A 20465-nucleotide genomic window follows, 5' to 3' on the forward strand; every position below is an offset into this window, starting at 1 on the left:
GACTGAGAGACATACCTTTCTAACGTGATTTTCCTGCTTTCCAATGCTTGACTCGCTTGCTCTGCTTATTGACTAGGGGGAGGTGCCTACAAAAAGCACTCTGACGCTCAAGTTAGGCGTAGTTTAGTGAATTGTTTAACACAATTGAGTATTTTATATCTAGTAGAATGTACCTGGCTTTTGGCCCTCATCTTATATTTATAAGTTATCCCATGGATCCTAAAGTAGCACAGATCTAATAAAATAAAAACAAACTTACCTTTAGATTCGGTTAGTTACTCATAAACAACTTATCAATATCTTTAATTAATATCTTTTAAACATTCCATCATCGTTTCTCCCTTTGGAAGAAACGACCACTAAAAGCGCCGCCTTTTTGTCGTTTTGTCGTCGTTGGACCAATCCTTTGGGCAATCGTTTGTTGTTGTTCGGTGGGTTTCATTTGTTTTATAATTTTGTGTTTACCATTTAGGGATTTGGTTGTATTATGGGTCTTATTGAGATATTGTTTAACCTTACTTTGTGTAATGCAATGAAGGAACTGGGTCCACAACGTGAAGCATCTAATTTTAAAGTCCACAATTTTTTCTTAACAATTGTTGAACATAAAGTGATGTTAAGGCAATGATTATGACATTTATATCGAACTCCATCCCCAAGGAATCATTCCTTGTAAAACTCGTGGTGCAGAAACTGCATTGGTACCAAAGGCCAAATAACTAGAGACTTTAGGCAAAGTTTTTGCACACGAAGGTCAACTATGAAAATGACATTCATTTTGAAGTGCATAAATTTTTTCTCAACAATTATTGAACATAAATATGATGTTAAGACAACGATTATGACATTTATATCGAATTTTATCCCCAAGGAACCATTCTTTGTAAAACTCATGGTGTAGAAACTTCATTAGTACCAAAGGTCAAATAACAGGGGACTTTAGGTAAAGGTTTTGCACAAGCAAGTCAACTATGAAAATGACACTCATTTTGAAGTGCATAATTTTTTTATTCACAATTATTGAAGATAAAAGTGATGTTAAGGCAATGATTATGATATTTATATCGAACTTCATCCCCAAGGAATCATTCTTTGTAAAACTCATTGTGTAGAAACTGCATTGGTACCAAAGGCCAAATAACTAGGGACTTTAGACAAAGGTTTTGTACAAGCAAAAACAAGTCAACTATGAAAATGACATTCATTATGAAGTGCATAATTCTTTTTTTAACAATTATTGAATATAAAAGTGATGTTAAGGCAATGATTATGAAATTTATATTGAACTACATCCCCAAGGAACCATTCTTTGTAAAAACTCATGGTATAGAAACTACATTGGTACCAAAGGAAAAATAACTAGGGACTTTAGGCAAAGGTTTTGGCATATGCAGGTCAACTATGAAAAGGACATTCATTTTGAAGTGTAGGATTTTTTTTCTTAACAATTATTGAACATACAAGTAATGTTAAGGCAATCATTATGACATTTATATCGAACTTCATCCCCCAAGGAACCATTATTTGTAAAACTCATAGTGCAGAAACTGCATTGGTACCTGATAACACTCTAGTTTTGCATATTTTTCTTTGTTAAAATTCTTTTCTTAACTTTCTTTAGTCTTTAATTCTTTTACAAACAGAATATATTACAGTAATTATGGTAAAAATAGGATTTTAATAAAAATAGGGTTAATTTCTTCTTTTTAGGTAAATAAATTTAGTTTTGAAAGAATTATATTTCCTTTTTCCTTTTTAGAAGAAAATATTAGAAAAAATTAAAAATAGGATATCTTCCTTTAATTTCAGTTTTTTTACCCTTCTTTAAATTCAATTTTCTTTTTTTATAGATTGGGCCTCTAAAATTGAGAGAATGAAACTGGACTAGCTGATTTGGGCCGATTCTGCTGCACCCACACTTGGGCCGCTACTGATTACAATAATGTTGGGCTGCCAGATTGGAATTGGCGCGACTGCCATGCTTTGAGAAGCTGCAATTTGATCTGGGTTGGTGTTGCTGCCACATTTGAATTGGGTCGTTGGAAGGCTGATATGACATTGCGACCACCATTGGGATGAATTGAAAATGCAATGAAATTGGGCTTAAGAGGAACGTTGATGTGTAAGCGCTAGTGGGTTGAAGTCCAATTAATCAAACGACGCCATCTAGTGCACTATTGTAGTTTTGGGGCTCATTTGAGTAGTAACTCATTTGGTAGAGAAAGCATTCTCAAGCAATTTTCTTGAGAGGAGAAGAAAAGAACCCATGTGCTAGGGTTCAAGTGGAGCTCTAGAGCTGGCGTTTCACTTAGCCACTAGAGTGCATCCCTTGACCAGAACTAACCGGTAAAGATGAAGAGGGTGATCGGAGGGCTTGAAGAGAAAAGATAGAAACGATCGTCCGATGAAGAGAAGATCAAAGCGTCACGAGCAAGTTTCCTTTCCCCCCTTTCCTTCTTTCATTTACTTCTTTCTTCAAACCCCATATAAAGGGGTCTTTCTGCCATGTACATATACATAGACACTTCCAGACGCTACAGTTTTACACTCTCTAGAGTTAGGGTTTTTTTAAGCTTTCTATAGAGTAGGTTTTCCTTTTTCCAGCGTTCAACTGAAAACTCACGGTGGTGACAGCCAGTGGTGGCTTCGATTGCGCCTTGTTCGGTACCTTTACTTGTACTCTTTGTTTCTCCTTAATAACGTTTCCTTTATTTTGATTTTTCTCTATGTTGAGTGCTTTATGATTCTGTTATGTTGATTTTCTTCAATGTTTATGTTTTCTTGTGTGATTATGTTATTGTGTTTCTTGTTTTTCATTGAAAATTCATTTGGACTCTGTAACTTTTCATTTCTATGGTTCCTTTGGGAATTATACGACCCCGAGGTGGGCGTACATTTTTTAGATGTCTTCTCGAGCCAGAGATGAGTCCAATGCATAAAGATTCATCCAGATTTATGTTTCTATTCTTTTCTTTTTAGTGTATATCATACTTAGATTTTCATTGATTGAGAATGAGTGGAAATTGCCATTGTAAGTTCTGAAAATATGAACTATAACACCTTGTGATGGGCTTACTATAGTCAGAATGTCTTTTTGAGTGTAATTGAAACTTTATCCTCAATCATTTGCACATTTAAATTTTGTTTGTGAATTTTAGATTGATGAATAGGCAAATGAATATTGGTTGGACAAATGAGTGGAAAGTGTAAGACCCTCGGAAAATGTGGTAATTAGGGAATAATGTGGTTATGAAACTTGGACATTATTATTGGTAATTGTTGTTTGATTATTTGATGTTTTCTACAATTATAATTATTATGTTATTATTTAATATTATTATTGATTAAGTAGAATACATGGTTGGTATGTTGTTATTACGATGATTTGTGTGGTGTGTTATTACTAATATGATGTGTTGTATTGATGGTAGAAGGGTGATTTGAGATTTAATAGGTGTGGGCCAAATTTTAGAAAGAAAGAGAGTTAAAATAAATTTTTTGGTTTAATTTGTATTTTAGGGACATTAAAGTAAACTTATATCCTCATTAAGTGGTGTGAACATTAAGTCAGGGGAGTGTAGAAGGAAAAGGAATAAAAATAAAATCTGAAAGAAAATAGAAAGATTATGTGAATCTTTGAGATATTTGGTGGTTGTTAATATTTTAAATATTAGATAAACTAAAATAAGAAAGGAAATCATGGTGGTTTTATAAATTAAATGAGCGATATTATTTTAATTAAAAAGATAGAGATAGAATAGAAAAAGATAAAAAGGAGAAGAGTAAAAGGGGGCTGCATATTGCTACCCTAAAGTGCAATAACGAAAATTAGAGAGTTAAGGGAGAAAAGAGACGTTTCTAGGAGAGAAGAGGAAGAGCTACAGAAAACCTAGTGCAGGGGAAGACTTGTTGTATTTTTAAAGTTAGATCAAGCCCTAGGATTGGCCAAGGTGTGGGAAGCTTACCTTTGTTTGTTAATTGTTTTATGATATATGTGTTCTTGGTTATTTGATTAATAATCCTTGTTGATATATGTTTATATGATTATGATTATGGTTGTATGTTGCCCTTGTTGGATAAGGGCTTATGTATGCATGGGCATACGGTTTATGTAATATTTGTGTTTGGTTTTCCTATGAATGCATGTATGGTTGTTGGGTTATCTAAACAAAGAGTTTCATGTTAAGGGAGAATAAAGTTATGATTCATGGGGGTTTCCATGCAAATATATATGTTGTAAGTATTGGGTTAACGAAAAGAAAAAAAGTCATTCCCGCATATCACAAAATCTACATTAGTGTTTTCGTTGTTTCGAAGTTGTTCACCGTTGGATCGAGCTGATTTTTGGACAGTAAGTTTAAGACATATGGTTATTCATTTTGACCGTCAGATCATCAATTGGATGTCTATGTTGGGAGACACAGCCTAAACGAAAAGAGGAAAGTATTTCCGCATATCACGAAACTTGCACTGGTGTTTTTGTCGCTACGAATTCGTTCATCATTTGATCCAACTGATGTTTTGACAATAGGTTCCAAACATATGGTTTTTCATTTTGACCGTTTCGATTGTCAATCGGAGGCCGATTTTGGGAGAAAACAGTCTCGCATCAGTAGCTCTATTTTGGAGTTGTAGAACGTGATGAGAATTAGAGAATGAGTTTAGGGGTTCTGTTTAAGGTTAAGTTTGACTTGTGGATGAGATTGGACCATGTGTGAGTGTTGGGATGTACCTTGGTATGTGTTAGATGAGTATAATAGTGGAAGATGAGGTCTACTTGTTGTACCTAGTAAATCCTTGTTCTATCTACAGATAGGTACTCTCTTTGACATTAGTTGTTTAAAAGAGAGTGGTGACTCCCTTTGGCATTGGTTGTTGAAAACGGAGGGATATTCCCTTTAACATTGGTTGTTGAAAAGGGGATGACTCTCTTTGGCATTGGTTGTTGAAAAGAGGGTGACATTCTCTTTGGCAATTAGTTGTAGAAAAGAGAATGGTATTCAAGTGTTGAATCTTCTTTGGTGAGGAGGATAGATGTTTATCCTTGTGTGATAGGGGAATAGGTCTGAAGCCAGAAGAAGGATGACTCGAGTGTATCTATATGGGGAAGCTACAAATGGGACTGTAGAAGCGGCTACAGTCGGTGAGGTAAGGTACAAGAGTGTGACTAAGTCTTGTCATGTTAGAGTTCATGGTTTGGTTACGCTCACGGTGTGATTTATGATTGGGATAATCATGTTGGTGGTGTACCTATGATCAAGGATCAAGGATCGAGGATCGAGGATCGGGGAGCAAGTAATTCATTTAATTGAATTGTTATGTTAGAGGACTAGGACTCTTATTGTTATTATAATTATGTATGTGTTGTCTGATTATTATTGATTTAATCAGTATGTTTATATCATGTTATTATGATTGTTTTACTGGTAGCTTACACATACATGTTTGTGTGTGTGCATGTGAATGCGATGGTCGTATAATGTGTGATGTTATACGTGAGCAGATGATGTTGCAGATGGTGCTGAAGCATGATAGATTTGAGAGATGATAGGGGACAAGGGATTTTATTTAAAGTTATTGCTTTTGAACTTTGAGACAATGTAATTGAAGTTATTTTAATTCCTTCGTTATTTTCATTGGACAAGTGTTTTGGAACTATTATGTTTTATGCACGTTTAAATATTGAGGTTTCGAAAGTACGTTTCCGCATTATGTTAAAGTTTGAAATTTTTACCGATTTTTGAATAACCCGTGACACCCTGAAAATTTGGGGCGTTACAAAAAGAGTCAAATTAGGTTATGAAATATGACATAGAATACCCTGTAGTGGGAGTCAACTTCATAGGATGTCTTCTTGAGAACTCTAAGCACTCTTTTATTCACTCTAATTTTCATTAACCTATGAAATCAATTATGCTTTTGAGTTTGTTATCTTGCTTTTGATTAGTTAGATGTCTATGTTGTGTTATATGCATATGTGAAATATGTACATGCTTAGTGTGTTATATGCACATATTGTGATAAATGCATATGTTGGACATATTGTGTTGGTTATGCATATATGGTGATTATGACTTGATTATATCTGTGTATGCACAATGTATGTTTCTGTGTATTGAAAATCACAAGCACAAAAGCATATTTGCATGACATAATCGATTATAGTGTTGTAGTAATCAATTAAGGTTATCAGACAACTTGGTTTTTGAACTGTGGCAAAATAGCTTGTTTGAATCGATTACATTAGTTGTTAAATCAATTAAAACTCGTGTGCTTGCATATATATTTTTCAAATGTGCTATGATGAGTTTTTGAGAAGAAATTTTTTCAAAATCTGTCTAAGTGTTAAAGCTTAATCGATTACATACGTTGTGTATTCAACTAAGTCTGTTATGTTTTGAAAATTGATTTCATTCTTGTCATAACTGCTCTAACGATCATATATTTTAAATATGTTTGACCAAGCATTAATTCCAAATCGATTACATTAATTGAGCATTCAATTAAGAGCTGAGTTTGTTGTAATGTTGTTACATATATTTTAATGTAACTGATTACATAAGTAACGCAATCGATTGTTTCTCGTCAGAACTGATAAAAACTATATATTGACGCATTACTTGATAAACTGCAACTCTTGATCAATTGAAAATTTTTATATCTAATATTCTCTGTGAGAAAGTTTTACAAGTTGTACATACGTTCCAAGAATCAAGAACGTGAAGAATTTGAAGAATCTTGAGGAATTCTTGAGAGACATTCTCGTGGACTACATTGGTTGATCATATTAGCACAAATGAAGGTGTATCTGGTTTTGATCAGAAGATTTTGCAATCTTTGATTTTCTATTTCCCTGGACATGTGCGTTAGGAAGAAGAGTGATGAGCTCTTGACTTTGAGAGGGGATTCTCAAAGTGTTTCTGCAACAAGGACAAGCAGTTTTGTGTGTGCAGGTGTATTCTATTTTTATATTTGATTGAGTTTGGAAGGTTTTTGCATTTGACAGAGCTCTGTAAAACCTTTGTTGTAATACTCCGATCATTATAGTGAAATACTCTTCAATCTAAGGTTGATTGGGAGAGTGCTGGATGTAGGCATTGAGGCCGAACCAGGATAAAAGTCTTGAGTTTGATTTTCTTTCCTTATCTCTTTACTTTCTTTGCATGCGCATTTACTTACAACATAAGAAAGTTTAAAGATCATTCTAATTTCTCAAAAAGATTTGAAAAGTATAAGTTTTTATAAAACACCAATTCACCTCTATTGGTGTTGAGAAACAAGCCTCCTTATTTTTAACAATTTTTTAGTGCAAAATTTATTTTCATCATTTAATCTACATAGAACCCTGTACATCCCAGATTAAACAAAAGTAATCACATTCACTTTTCGTGGGGACTATAGTACAAACGTCCTACACAAAAAAATGGTCATTCTTCTATTCAACCCTATGCTAATCAACACCAAAAATTGTAGGTATCAGCGAGTCGCACAACGAAGTAAAAAATCGACTTAAGAGCAGAAAGTGTGTAGGGGTCAATAAGCAAGATAAAATGGTCTATTTTAAAATCCTAATTTTCTTTGAAGACTTTTATCAAACAGTTCGTATGCTAAAGAGTAAGGGTTCAAGAAAATCAACCCAAAAATTTTATCCTGGTTTGAATTAAAAGATTTTACGTCCAATTGTTAATCACTATGAATAGTGATTAACCTTTTTCACTAAAATATGGTTTGTAGATTACAATCAGATAATCAAAATAAATAAAGAATAGAAAACACTGTGCTTCGACAAACGAATGGAAGAAACTCACTCAACCAACTTGAAGAGAACTGCTCTGACCTTAGACACTATCACTTGAGAACTTCCTCAAAAAATTTCTGTATTCTCAAATGGCATAGATAACCCTCTAAAGGGTTTAGTGAAAAATATATATATCCTAGAGGTCAGAAACTGAAAAGACATTTCCCAACTACCAGTGATAATAAATTATTGTAAGTAATAATAGATTATTTGTGTCCGTTATGTGGTTTTTTCAAAAGGTGATAATCGATTATCCCAAGGAATATTCGATTATTTGCGTAACTTGGGCAGTTCTAACTCAGACTAAAATAATTGATTATTCCGAGTAATAATCGATTATTTGCCTGAGCAACTCTTTTTCAAATGAGTTCGTGATAATCGATTGTTACACCAAATAATCGATTATATGCGCAAACTATCTCTATTCAGGAAAACTTCTATTTGTTTACATCAACAAAGTTATTCCTAATACAATTTATTCTAAAAAATGCTTTTACAACGAATATGACAAGAGTCTTCAAGTTCTTCATCTTGTAGCATCATCAAAACCATAACATCTTGAAGGCACCAATGCTCCTCATTGGTAACAAAAATAACACAATGATCATTTTTATCTTCAAATTTCATTATCAATAAATGTAAGCAATACATTTCTTTGAATATTTCTAACAAAAAATATGTACATTCAGATCAAATGAATACATTTTGAAAATTTTCTAAAAAAACCATAATATTTACATAAGTCTTAAATCTTGCAACACTTCATCCTTTCGCACATTGTCGACATCCAAAATCCAATCACAAGCATATTTTTCCCTAAGTTGTTGTAATTCCTCCTACAAAGAAAAAAATGCACACAATATTAATAAAATGCTCAATCTTCTATCAAAGCTCCAAAACATGAAAATTTTTATAACTTACACTTGTGTAATTAGGCATTATTTTGCCTTTTGTGTTTCTCAACACCATCTCACAACTCCACAAATTTCAAACAATAACTCCACAATCATATCTACATCAAACAAAGTCCAATATAATGCTACTTCAATGAAACAAAAAAAATATTATAATTACAAAACTAAAGATTAAAAACGCCGATATGGGTCCGATCATTTTCTCTTAGTATACCATTAATCTTAGTATATCATTTTTAATCGAAACTACAAATTATTTTCAACATGAACAATCATTAACCAACATTTTTCAAAGAAACTAATACATTTTCAATACATGACATTTACTTACATTATTATGAGCTTCTTCTTTAATGCAATCCATCACTATCAAACCATACATAATACAAAACCTAAGTCAAAATAACCCAACAACAACCACAAACCCCAAAACTTCAAACTTTCCACCCAAAAACCACATCAATGACAAAATGTTCAACAAAAATTCAAACCACACTTAACGATACCATGAGCAACACCCAAATAACACAACAACCCCTAAATGCCCAATTATTTTTTAAAGAACTTAAACCCAATGAACACAAACAATGCATTACCGAAAGGAACGGAGGCAAGCTTCGAAAACCACCCTCAATGGCGGTTTCAGAGTTCGTTGGTTCCAAACGGCGGAACAGTGGCGTGTACAACGTTGTGATCAACAACGACACTCCGACGAACTTCAAATTCTAGCAATAGCGGCGACGCTTGTGGGGAGAGGGACGCTTGTGGGTGGATGGGAGGGAGGAGGGTTCTCTAGATTTCTCTTGCAAAAATCACCTTCTCTTTTTTCAAATGTCTCCAAATGAATCCTGTGAAAACAAAACCCTCCGGCCCTTCAATTTACACCTCATTTTCAATTTTTTAAAATATTTTTCACATAGACTAATAGGACAATGACACGTGTCCCGTGTCAAAATATTGTCAAACAATATTGTCAAAAGTATCATTATCCATAACTTATAACTCCAAGAGGGGATTATCAAGCTAATATAGATAATTTCTGATATATAATATTTCCATTTTAGATTTTGTTAACATTTCAATTTTCACACCTCTGAAAATTGTAAACGAAATACCAACTAACTAGTCACTTAGTAAACTGATAAGGAGTTAGATTTTACCTCAAAAAGGATCAAGATTTCTGTGATGGAATGGTGGTTGAAGGATCTCTGTGGTTACTCACTTGTTAGAAGCTTCCTCTTCCGTGATGAAGAATTTCTGCTGAAAAACTTGTCTGAGTTGAATTGTTGAAGATCCTCCTTAAATACCCAACGATACCCGCACTTCTTCACCATAAAATGTAAACCTGGAAGACTCTGAACCCAAGTTTCAAATTTAACTGCTTGAAGATCATGCATGGTATCTGAATGTCTATTTAGAAGATGAATGAAATCTTGTCGAGAGTAAAACACTATCAACAAATAATCTAACCCAACCGTCACCAGATCTTTCTTGAATTTTAGAGAAACTCTTGAATACATTTTTAGCCCAAAGTTGATGACATTATTGACACCGTAATAAAGAGTACCGTTTGTAGGATAATCTCTTTCATCCAAATTCATAGGAACTTCGTGTGTGACAAATAGAGCACAAATGGAAACACCTATCCAATTTGGGTCATCTATAACAGCAGATGGGTCCATACTTATTGATGTACTTGCCTTTTGTTTACTGAACCATTTTGGAATTTCACTTCCAGGAATAACAATTTCCATCCGAGCGACCAAGTAAACCTGATTAAAGCAAATCCAGTTATACATAAATAGTGTACACAGAAAAAGTGAGACACAAAAGAAAGGATGGAGTCGTCGTCACCTCAAGATTATTCGTCATCCAAGAAAAAACTATGCTATAACAGTGTTCCATATCACTCAACATGGGGCAGTCAAAAGTGTATAAGCGCCCACTGTATCTGTCAATTGTTTTTTCTTGTATTGTTGGAAGCTCGGGCAAATATTTTAGCTCCTTGCAGTGTGTCAAGTTCAAACATCGAAGATTGGAAAGTTGCTTGATGGTGCTTGGTAGTGTCACAAATTTGTTTCCCCCCAAATTTAATATTTTTAAAGAACGTAAGTTCCCAATTTCATCTGGGATTTGAAGTAGATTACAGAAGCTTATGTCAAGATCACACAAACACGGGACAGAGAAAGACAAAAAAGACGATAACAAACCAAGTGAAACTTGAGGTTTTGGAGGGTAGAAAAAATGGAAAGGCAACATTAGAAGTTTGTATACAGAGGATGTTGGCAATTGGATGATATTTGTATTTTTATCAACTTTCTCCAAATGTTTTGTGTCACTTGGGTCCATTAACATCTTACTATTAAGTAATTGTGAACAGCCTGAGATATTTAAGCTCTTAAGAGAACTGATCCCAAAAAGGATATTCAGATTAAGGACAAGATTTTTACAATTCATCAAATTCAAACGACGAAGGTCTCTTAGAATACCAATGGATGGATGGATGTGGACTAGTTGTATACATCCTTTGAGATTAAGATCCGTAAGACGTGGAACCTCACTTAAGTCTGGCACCTCAATAAGATTTTTGGAGTGAATCAGATCCAAATTTCTCAAATTAGGCAGACACTGTAAGAGAAACATAAATAAGAAAATTTCAATTTTCCATTAAAAAGGTTAAAAGATAAAACGATAAATGAAAAAAGGTTAACCTTCCCCTCTTTTTCTTCTGTGTAAATGTAAGTTGAAAAAATGACCATGTAAAAGAAAGCAAAGAAAATGTGAGATAGAGCATCTTTTTGTTTGTTTGAGAAAAAAAAATATATAAATACCAACAATATAGTACCTTTTTTCCTTCCCATAATTGCTTGATATTGCTACGAGGTAGGATCAATTCTACAAGTTGATCTAGAAAGAAAGTTGATGGCAAAGACAACCAAGGAAAGTGATTCCAAAATAGATATCTCAGTTCATTAGAAATGAAATTGAGAGTTCCATAACAGTTCACATTGTTCAGAATGAGCAACTCAAGCTGATCCATTTTTGATAAAGCATCCACTCTTATTCTTCCTTGTAGAAACTCTTTTCCATGTTGTTCAATAAATATAGCTTCAACATTTTCGGCTTCCTAAAGCATTTTATACAGGGAAAAATCATTACATATTTTTTATAATTTGTAAACTCCTAAAGAATGACAAGATAAGAATGTATATTAAAAAAAATACCTTATTTATTTTCATGACTTTTTGGAGATCCTTGTAGTTCCATAACCTGCTCCACTTCCTTGGTTCTTTGGGTGCTTTTTCTCGGACAATACTCTTACCCAACTCTTTCAACAAGTCATGCATTTTAATATCTCCATTTTGACGACTTATAAGTGACTTCTCAATCAGAACTTTCATACCAATGTCAGGATAAAATTGTCGATAGTCCAAAAATTTCTTCACTGTTGGCTCCCATGAGTAGGAATTATTATTGGAGAAGAAACAAGCAATATCTATAAATATTTCTTTCTCTATATTCTCCAATCCATCATAACTTATTCGCAACACATCCATGATATCTTTGCTTGGATTTTCTTCCATTCTAGTCAATGCACTTCTCCATTCACAAACATCTCGATCAAGTAAAAATGAGCCCAATACTTCAATAGCTAATGGAAGACCATTCACATACTTCAGTATATCTAATGTCAACCCTTTATGTTCTTTCCCAATATCATTCGATCTAAAAGCTTTCTTGCGAAGTAATTGAAGAGATTGAGTTTTGTCCAAGACTTCAACTTGGTAAACTTTATTTACTCCGTAATTTTGCAAGATACGACAATTTCTAGAAATTATGATGATTCTGCTCCCTGCACCCAGATATTCAGATTGCAAACCCAATTTCTTTAATTGTTCAACTTGATCAACATTATCAACAACAACAAGCGCTTTTAAGTGACATAATCTAGTTCTTATCAACATAGTTCCATGGGAAGCATTGTGTATCTCGATATTTCCTTGATTTAGAGCTTGACAAAGAAGTTGTTTTTGTGCACTTGCTGCTCCAAAATTACAATAAATTTTGCTTAAATCATCAAGGTAACAACAAGCATTAAATTGAGGAGAGATTTTATTGAACAATGCAGTTGCAAGTGTGGTCTTTCCTATTCCACCCATTCCAACAATTCCCACAAGGTGAACAATATCATTAGCACTCAGATCTAGAAGTTCTTCCAATTTTTTAACACGAGAATGCATGTCAACTAAATCATCGCCAAAATTCCAAATTTGATCACGACCCAATATGTTGATTACCTCTTCAACAACGTTTTCAATTTCTTCATATTGTTGCCTATGCGGCCAAAGTTCAATCATCACAGAGAGTTTAGTTAAGACTTTGAAAAATAGCATAACAAAAGTATGGGTATATGTACTTACTTATTTTGCACATCCCACCCACAACGATCGCAGCTTGTTTTGAGAGCTGCCCTCCATTCTTTTACCATTTCCAAGTCGCCTTTGAACCTTTCTTCGTGTTCAGCAAAAGCTTTTGCAAACTCTCCACTCTGTTTTCGGACCTCAGAAGGAGTGACATCATAGAAAATAGGGAGCAAACTTCGACCTGTTACTTCAACCCAATCGACGATCTTCGTAAGCTCTTTCATGCACCATGTGGATGATGCATAGTCCTTTGAGAAGACAACAATGAAAACGCGAGATCCTTCGATTGCGTGCAAGAGTTCAGACTCCAAAAAGTCCCCTTTCTGGATTGTTTGGTCATCTCTGAAAGCAACAACTCCTTTTCTTTGAAGAGCTGCAAAAAGGTGATTTGTGAAACCGTTACGAGTATCTGCACCTCTAAAGCTAACAAACACATCAAAATTCTTGGTGTTTGATGAAGAGCTCCGTTGTCTTTTGTTGCAAGCCATTGCAGAAGGTGGAGAGTGACCAGCATAAAAGATTAATGTGCGTATTGGATAGTACTCTCAAGGTGTCGATCATAGTCAAGTCGTTTATAAAACAAATGACAAAAACGCGTAATTGGATGTCGTTTTCGTAGGTGTGGGACTCATCGAAATCATTTCTATAAAATATACATTCTGTTTAATAAGTTTTTTGTTACGTTATAAAATTATTACTTAGTGTGATATTATTTTTAAATTACTGCAACACATTCATCGGAGTTTCTTTTGTGTCAATTGTAATTTATTTTGCCTTGAAATTATTATAAAATAAATGTTATGAAGTATATACGTTAGTGCCGGCAACCCCCTTGACTTAATGATTGACCAAAATTGATATGAACTTATTTCTTTGTTGGTGATAATTTGGCGCTTAGAAATTTCAAGCAAAGTAATGGAGTGCTGCTTAAAGAGTTCATTCTGAACAGAGTCAAATTTGTTTAAATTGTGTTTAGAAGAAGTATCTTTCGAGAGTTTAAAAAACCTCCACTAATTTCCGACATTTTGATAGGAAACTATAGTTAAGTTTTGATTTTTTTTTTTAAATAATTTTTTTGGCAATTTCCTTCCTCACTTCTTCACTTCACATGCCCTTCTCTTATAATTCTTAATTCTCTGGTTTTTCCCTACTTTCAAATTCCTTTTTCAGCTACCTATCCTCTTCGGAAAACCCAAGCATCATTTAAAAAACCTTGTTCCATTCACATGTAGGAACGGGCATGTAAGAAGACCTTCTTGACATTGGATGGAACATACAATTTGTTGGGGTTTGGGTTTTGGCAGCCATGATGAAAATGTAGAAGATTCTTTTCGGGGTTTAGGTTTTGGTGGAAATTTGGGAGGAAATAGGGAAGCTGTGAATTTATAAAAAGAAAAAGGTGATGTGGATATAGTTGTGAATTTATATGGCTTAATATGATCAATTTCTTAGATTTTTGTGTTAAAAGCTGACAAGTTGTTATGGCTGTAAAATCCCTCAATATTCTTTTTCTGAACATTACTTGGTGGTTCAGTGTATATTGGTAACTCTTAAAAATTTTAATTTGCTCAAGGGCAGAAATTTTTTCTTGCATAGGTTTCTTCCAATTATGATTTTGGGCAGCTTCCTCAAAATTCCTTGGTTCATTCTCACTGTCATAGGTTCAATTATATTGGAGAACAATGACCTCTCCGGTTCGATTCCCTCTGCACTCGTTGAAAAATTGCGCAAAGATTCTCTCACCAAGGTATGAATCTGATTAAAAAGTCCCAAATTCATAATATTGTTATTTATGCTGATGATTATTAATTACTTAAGGCTGTGTTTGAGATTCATATATATATATATATATGACCTACCCAATTTCTAAGCACAACCAATGTATTTAAATTATGGATTACTTGTAAGGTTTACTTAAGACTTGAAACATATTTTTTTTGTGATTTCCATGCTAGTGTATTCATACTATGACGTCCTTCAAATCACTAACAATTTCAATAGAATTATTGGTAAAAAATGATTTGGAACAGTTTATCTGGGTTTTATCAATGACACTCCAATTGTAGTAAAAATGCTTTTCCCAGTTCATGGTTATCAACAATTTCAAGCAGAAGTATAAGTTATTAATCAATTTACTCTAGATTTCTGACTTTGGTACCGAACCTATATGGTTTAACATGGTTGTGACTTTTATTTCCAGGTTAACTTCTACTCATAGTTCATCACAAACATTTGACATCCCTTATTGGTTACTGTATTGAAGGAACCAACAAGGGCCTCAAATATGAGTACATGGCTAAAGGAAACTTATAAGAACATCTCTCAGGTTGGTTCCGAATAAAATTATTTTGTTCTTAAAAGTTTGTGAAATCAATTTCCAAGTTAGATTCGATTTCTGAAACTCTGGATATGGAATTTTTAATATTGGAGAACTGTATGAGTCGTATGAATAAGTTCTACCGAACAAAAAACAAACATCTATAGAATAGAAAGTTACAGAAGTTGTTCTTGTAGGTCACAAAGAATCACCATTCTTGAACTGGAAGGACAGATTTCGTGTAGCAGTGGATGCAGCCTTGCAAAATATTTTATAGCTTTTAGTAATTTTTCATCCATAATAAAAAATTATTAGGAAAAATGTGATAATACCTCTGTAAATCTAAATACTATATATATACTTTAGATTAACTCCACAAGTGGTAAAGGAAATTGTTTTTTAAATAAGGTTTTTAGCCGAAAGAGCTTTGCCCTTTTTAAATGGGCCCATCCAAATAGACTTAGGTAAGTTTGAAATTTCAGATAGTGAGAATATCGAATGGAAGAAAAAAACTAAGTAATTTTACTCAAATGCTTTGTTAAAAAAAATGGATGAAATTTCTCAGTCATATGTAAGTTCCTAGCAATGGATTAAACTATATAATGCCAATAGTTTAACCAAGACAATAAAGCATATTAGTATAGTACTCACAACTCAAATGTTTTTCTTTTTTACATTCTCAACTTCTCAAAGCAAACTAAACCATTTAGATAAGATTGTTCAGTTCAGCCACAACATATATATTAATCAGATATTTATCTATACAATTCTCTGCACTAGCACTATTCCAATAGATTGACTCAGAAAAGTGATATAGATTAACTTGTAGGTTTTTCATATAATTTCCAGGCTATTGGAAAACATCTAAAGGCCATCAATCAATATCGTGCTCAGAAGAGGAAGGTGATGATGTTTAATATGTCTTATGATCTATTTATCTTTGTTGAACATTACTTTTATAATGTATGTAATTGATAGGAGGCTAAAGGTGTATGTGAGAAGAAACAGACGGGAGAAGTAGTTAGTTAGTTAGTGGGTCAGTAGCCTAACTGTTTTATCAGTTAGGAAGGGAGATGTATCTGTTAGGAGGTCAAACTTGTATAAATAGCTAGAGAGGAGAAAGATAGGCACTTTTGTTAATTCTTGTATCTGAATCAGACTTGTAGTCTCCTTGGGGGAGATTAGGCTCCCACGTTCTTATATTCTTGTATTCTTTCTTGGTCTCTATAAATCAGAGGAGGTTATTCAGTATTCTGGTGGATTCTGTGTGAGTTAAAGTGTGGGAAGCTTATAGGTTTCATTACTCGAGACCTATCATTTGGTCCGACCTGCCGGATCCAAACGAATTGGAGAAAACGCGAAGATGGAGAATGCGATGGAGGCAAGGCTTGAAGCCATTGAGATTACGATGGAGGGGATGAAGGCTGAATCGGCGGCGGTACGAAGGGACCTTCAACAAATAATGAGGATTTTGGGAACGCAAGGCCATCACGGTCCTCAGGGGGAAGGGAGTTCAGAAGATAGCTCCGTCAACGATAATCAGCATAGGGGACCCAGAGTGATTGGAGTGGGCGAAAATGATGGAAAAGGGGGAGAGCAGAAACCGTGGAGGAAGAGGGTAGAGTTACCGACCTTTGAAGGAGAGGAGCCACTCAGTTGGCTCAATCGGGCAGAAAGATTCTTTGACATACAGAAAGTAACGGACGACGAAGAAAAGGTGGAACTCGCATATGTGAGCATGGAGGGGAGTGCGGCGTACTGGTTTACGTTTTGGAAAGAGAAGGCCCGAAATCAATCGTGGGATGGCCTGAAGACGGCCATGATTAATCGCTTTGGGAAGGGATTCAGAGGCACGATGTTTGAGCGATTGGCCACTCTACGGCAAGAAGGCACGGTGGAAGAATTTGTTCGGAGTTTCGAAACGTTGATGGGGCAGACGAAAGGGGTACCGGAGGAACAGGTGTTAGGGTATTTCTTGGCTGGGTTACGGGAAGACGTGAACGGACAGGTGCGAATTCAGAATCCTTCTGAATTAATGGAAGCGATGAGGATAGCAAGGGATGTGGAAGACGCGGCGCTGCGAGTTCAAGGATGGCAAGCAAGTGGGTTTAAGACGAACCCATATGTTATGCGACCCATCGGAAATGTGACGCGAACGGAGCCGGTGAGAACTGCGACGACCCAAGTGGTGAAAACGGAGGGTGGAGGAGTCGCGAGAAGAGAGGGAGTGGCGTCGAACATGGTGACAAGAGGGAGCGTTGCGACGGCCGTTGACGGTCGAACCAGGGCGGTTCGTAACTTGCCCTATCCTGAGTTCCTTAAGAGGCGAGAAGAGGGTAGGTGTTATCGATGTGGAGGGCCCTTTGCCCCCGGCCACCGGTGCACAGAGAAGAGCCTCAGAGTGTTGTTACTGGCGGAGGACGAAGACGAAGGAGAGACGGAGGTGATTGACGATACAGGGGAGAAGACGATGGAGTTATCGGCGTTTTCTGCTGAGGGGTGGACCAGTCCGAGAACTTTGAAGCTGATGGGAACGATGGGTGAACGGAGGGTGGTAGTGTTGATCGACAGTGGCGCCAGTCACAATTACATCAGTCGAAAGGTGATGGAGGAATTGGGATTGACTGTGACAGACACTCCGGCATACTGCGTAAGCTTGGGTGATGGCCATCGGAGGGAGGCGCGTGGTCGGTGTGACAAGGTAACAGTGCAGTTGGGGGAAGTCGACGTGGAAGAAGATTTTTACGTCTTTGATTTAGGAGGGGTGGATATAATTTTGGGAGTTGCATGGCTGGCCACATTAGGAGAAGTGAGTAGTAACTGGGGTAATATGACTATGATTTACATGGTGGGGGATAGGAAGATATGCATTAAGGGTGACCCATCCCTATCGAGACAGCTGGTAAAGGCTGAGTCACTGTTAAAAGTGGTGGATGCAGAAGCGGGGGCCATGGTGTGGAGTTTAAGTAGAGTGGAGGCAGATGATAGTAGTGAGTGGGAGACAGATTTGACCATGGGACAGAGGGCAGAGTTAGTGACTCTGCTGCAGACCCACTCACACTTATTTCGAGGTTTGCATGGCTTACCTCCGACACGTGTCCAACAGCACCGTATCCAGCTCAAGGAGGGCCATAACTCTATAAATGTAAGGCCTTACAGGTATCCTCATCTCCTCAAAAGTGAAATTGAAAAGCAAGTTGAAGAAATGTTGAGAGCTGGAATCATACGTCCCAGCACAAGTCCATTTTCGAGCCCAGTTATATTAGTGAAAAAAAAAGATGGAAGTTGGCGTTTTTGTGTGGATTATAGGGCGTTAAACAAGGCGACCATACCGGATAAATTCCCCATACCAGTGATAGAGGAATTATTGGATGAACTCACGGGTGCGAGGTACTTTTCTAAGATTGATCTCAAGTCCGGGTATCATCAGATACGTATGGAGGAAGAAGACGTGGCTAAAACTGCATTTCGCACCCACCAAGGACATTATGAGTTTCTCGTGATGCCCTTTGGCCTCATGAATGCCCCGAACACTTTCCAAAGTACCATGAACAACTTATTGCGGCCCTATTTGAGGAAGTGGGTTTTAGTAATTTTTGATGATATCCTCATTTACAGCCCCAGCTGGGAGGATCATCTGAAGCAGCTGAATCTGGTGATGCAAACGCTGGAACGGGATGGATGGGTGGCAAATCAAAAGAAGTGTGAGTTCGGGAGAAGAAAAATTCGTTACCTGGGCCATCAAATTTCAGAAGGAGGGGTGGAGATGGATGATGAGAAGGTCAAGGCCGTAAGAGAGTGGGAAGAACCCAGAAATTTGAAGGCGTTGAGAGGGTTTTTGGGCTTAACCGGATACTACAGGAGGTTTGTGGAGGGGTATGGCAAATTGGCCAGACCATTGACTGACCTATTGAAGAAAGGCAAATTTGAATGGAACGAAGGGGCGAGAGAAGCGATGAAGCAGCTGAAAAATGCGATGACTGCTGCACCTGTTTTGACTCTCCCAGATTTTTCCCAAGATTTTCATATTGAGTGTGACGCGTCGGGAGGAGGAGTTGGGGCTGTGCTGACTCAAAATAAGAAGCCAATTGCGTTTTACAGCAAGGCTTTATCCGAGGGAAACCTCAGCAAATCCATTTATGAGAAGGAGTTGATGGCCTTGGTCTTGGCCATTCAACATTGGAGGCCATATTTGGTCGGGCGGAGGTTCACGGTGCATACAGACCAAAGAAGTTTGAAATATTTGATGGAGCAAAGGATCACTACACAGAGTCAGCAAAATTGGATGGCAAAATTGATGGGGTATGATTTTGAGGTGGTATATAAAAAGGGAAGCACAAACAGGGCAGCTGATGCCCTTTCGAGGAAGAATGAAGGAGAGCTGGAGGGGAAAGAGTTAAGGGCGATGTCCAGGCTTTTTTGGCCAGATTTTGAAGAGGTTGTCAAAGAAGTAGAGGAGGATGCAGAGTTACAAAAGGTGATTGCTGACTTGAAACGGGATCCCAATTCACATGTGCAATATACGTTGGAAAATGAACGATTACATTACAAGGGTCGATTGGTACTGTCGGCCAAGTCAGTTTGGATCCCAAAATTGCTGGGTGAGTTTCATGTAACAAAAATGGGGGGGACACTCGGGAATTTATAGGACTTATAGAAGGATAGCTCAGTCACTGTATTGGATGGGCATGAAGAAGATGATAACAGAGTTTGTAACCAGCTGTGTGGTGTGTCAGCAGCATAAGTATCAAACATCATCACCACAAGGGTTGCTGCAACCCTTACCCATTCCTCAGGCAATATGGGAAGAAATTAGCTTGGATTTTATTGTGAGACTGCCTAAGTCACAAGGATATGATGCAATCATGGTGGTCGTAGATAGATTGAGCAAGTACGCTCATTTCATGGCACTAAAACACCCATATTCAGCAAAGACCGTGGCGGATGTGTTTACCAAAGAGGTTGTAAGATTGCATGGGATACCAGTTTCTATGGTGAGTGACCGAGACCCT

The 20465-nt window shown here is 36.3% G+C and overlaps 2 protein-coding genes across 3 annotated transcripts; one reads left to right on the top strand and one right to left on the bottom strand.

The window, feature by feature from the left end:
- Positions 1 to 8411: 8411 nt before the first annotated feature.
- Positions 8412 to 13666, bottom strand: LOC148196950 (TMV resistance protein N-like). Of its 2 annotated transcripts, XM_088092459.1 has the most exons (8): positions 13134 to 13666; positions 11937 to 13047; positions 11558 to 11839; positions 10567 to 11340; positions 9873 to 10484; positions 9309 to 9560; positions 8720 to 8810; positions 8412 to 8634 (listed from the first exon to the last, which is right to left on the bottom strand). In XM_088092459.1, exons 1-5 carry the CDS (start codon positions 13622 to 13624, stop codon positions 9927 to 9929), a joined length of 3216 nt encoding a protein of 1071 aa, XP_087948585.1. In that variant the 5' UTR covers positions 13625 to 13666; the 3' UTR covers positions 8412 to 8634; positions 8720 to 8810; positions 9309 to 9560; positions 9873 to 9926. The 2 variants fall into 2 exon arrangements, with proteins under 2 accessions (XP_087948585.1, XP_087948584.1); XM_088092458.1 differs by lacking the exon at positions 8720 to 8810.
- A 3150-nt stretch (positions 13667 to 16816) lies between these two features.
- Positions 16817 to 20101, top strand: LOC148196951 (uncharacterized). The gene has a single exon (XM_088093551.1). The coding sequence runs from the start codon at positions 16817 to 16819 to the stop codon at positions 20099 to 20101; it is 3285 nt and encodes a 1094-aa protein (XP_087949677.1).
- Positions 20102 to 20465: the final 364 nt, after the last annotated feature.

Source organism: Vigna umbellata, chromosome 6, assembly GCF_029865625.1.
Source record: "Vigna umbellata cultivar VRB3 chromosome 6, Vumbellata_1.0, whole genome shotgun sequence".
Classification (NCBI taxonomy): Eukaryota; Viridiplantae; Streptophyta; class Magnoliopsida; order Fabales; family Fabaceae; genus Vigna; species Vigna umbellata.

What these genes read in the sequence shown, in the direction of transcription:
- LOC148196950 (XM_088092458.1), bottom strand. Translation starts at nt 13,624, where the DNA reads ATGGCTTGCAACAAAAGACAACGGAGCTCTTCATCAAACACCAAGAAT. An exon ending in GGGTGGGATGTGCAAAATAA is followed by an intron (nt 13,048 to 13,133) that starts GTAAGTACATAT and finishes TTGGCCGCATAG; the next exon opens with GCAACAATATGAAGAAATTG. An exon ending in GGATGACGAATAATCTTGAG is followed by an intron (nt 10,485 to 10,566) that starts GTGACGACGACT and finishes TGCTTTAATCAG; the next exon opens with GTTTACTTGGTCGCTCGGAT.
- LOC148196951 (XM_088093551.1), top strand. Translation starts at nt 16,817, where the DNA reads ATGGAGAATGCGATGGAGGCAAGGCTTGAAGCCATTGAGATTACGATG.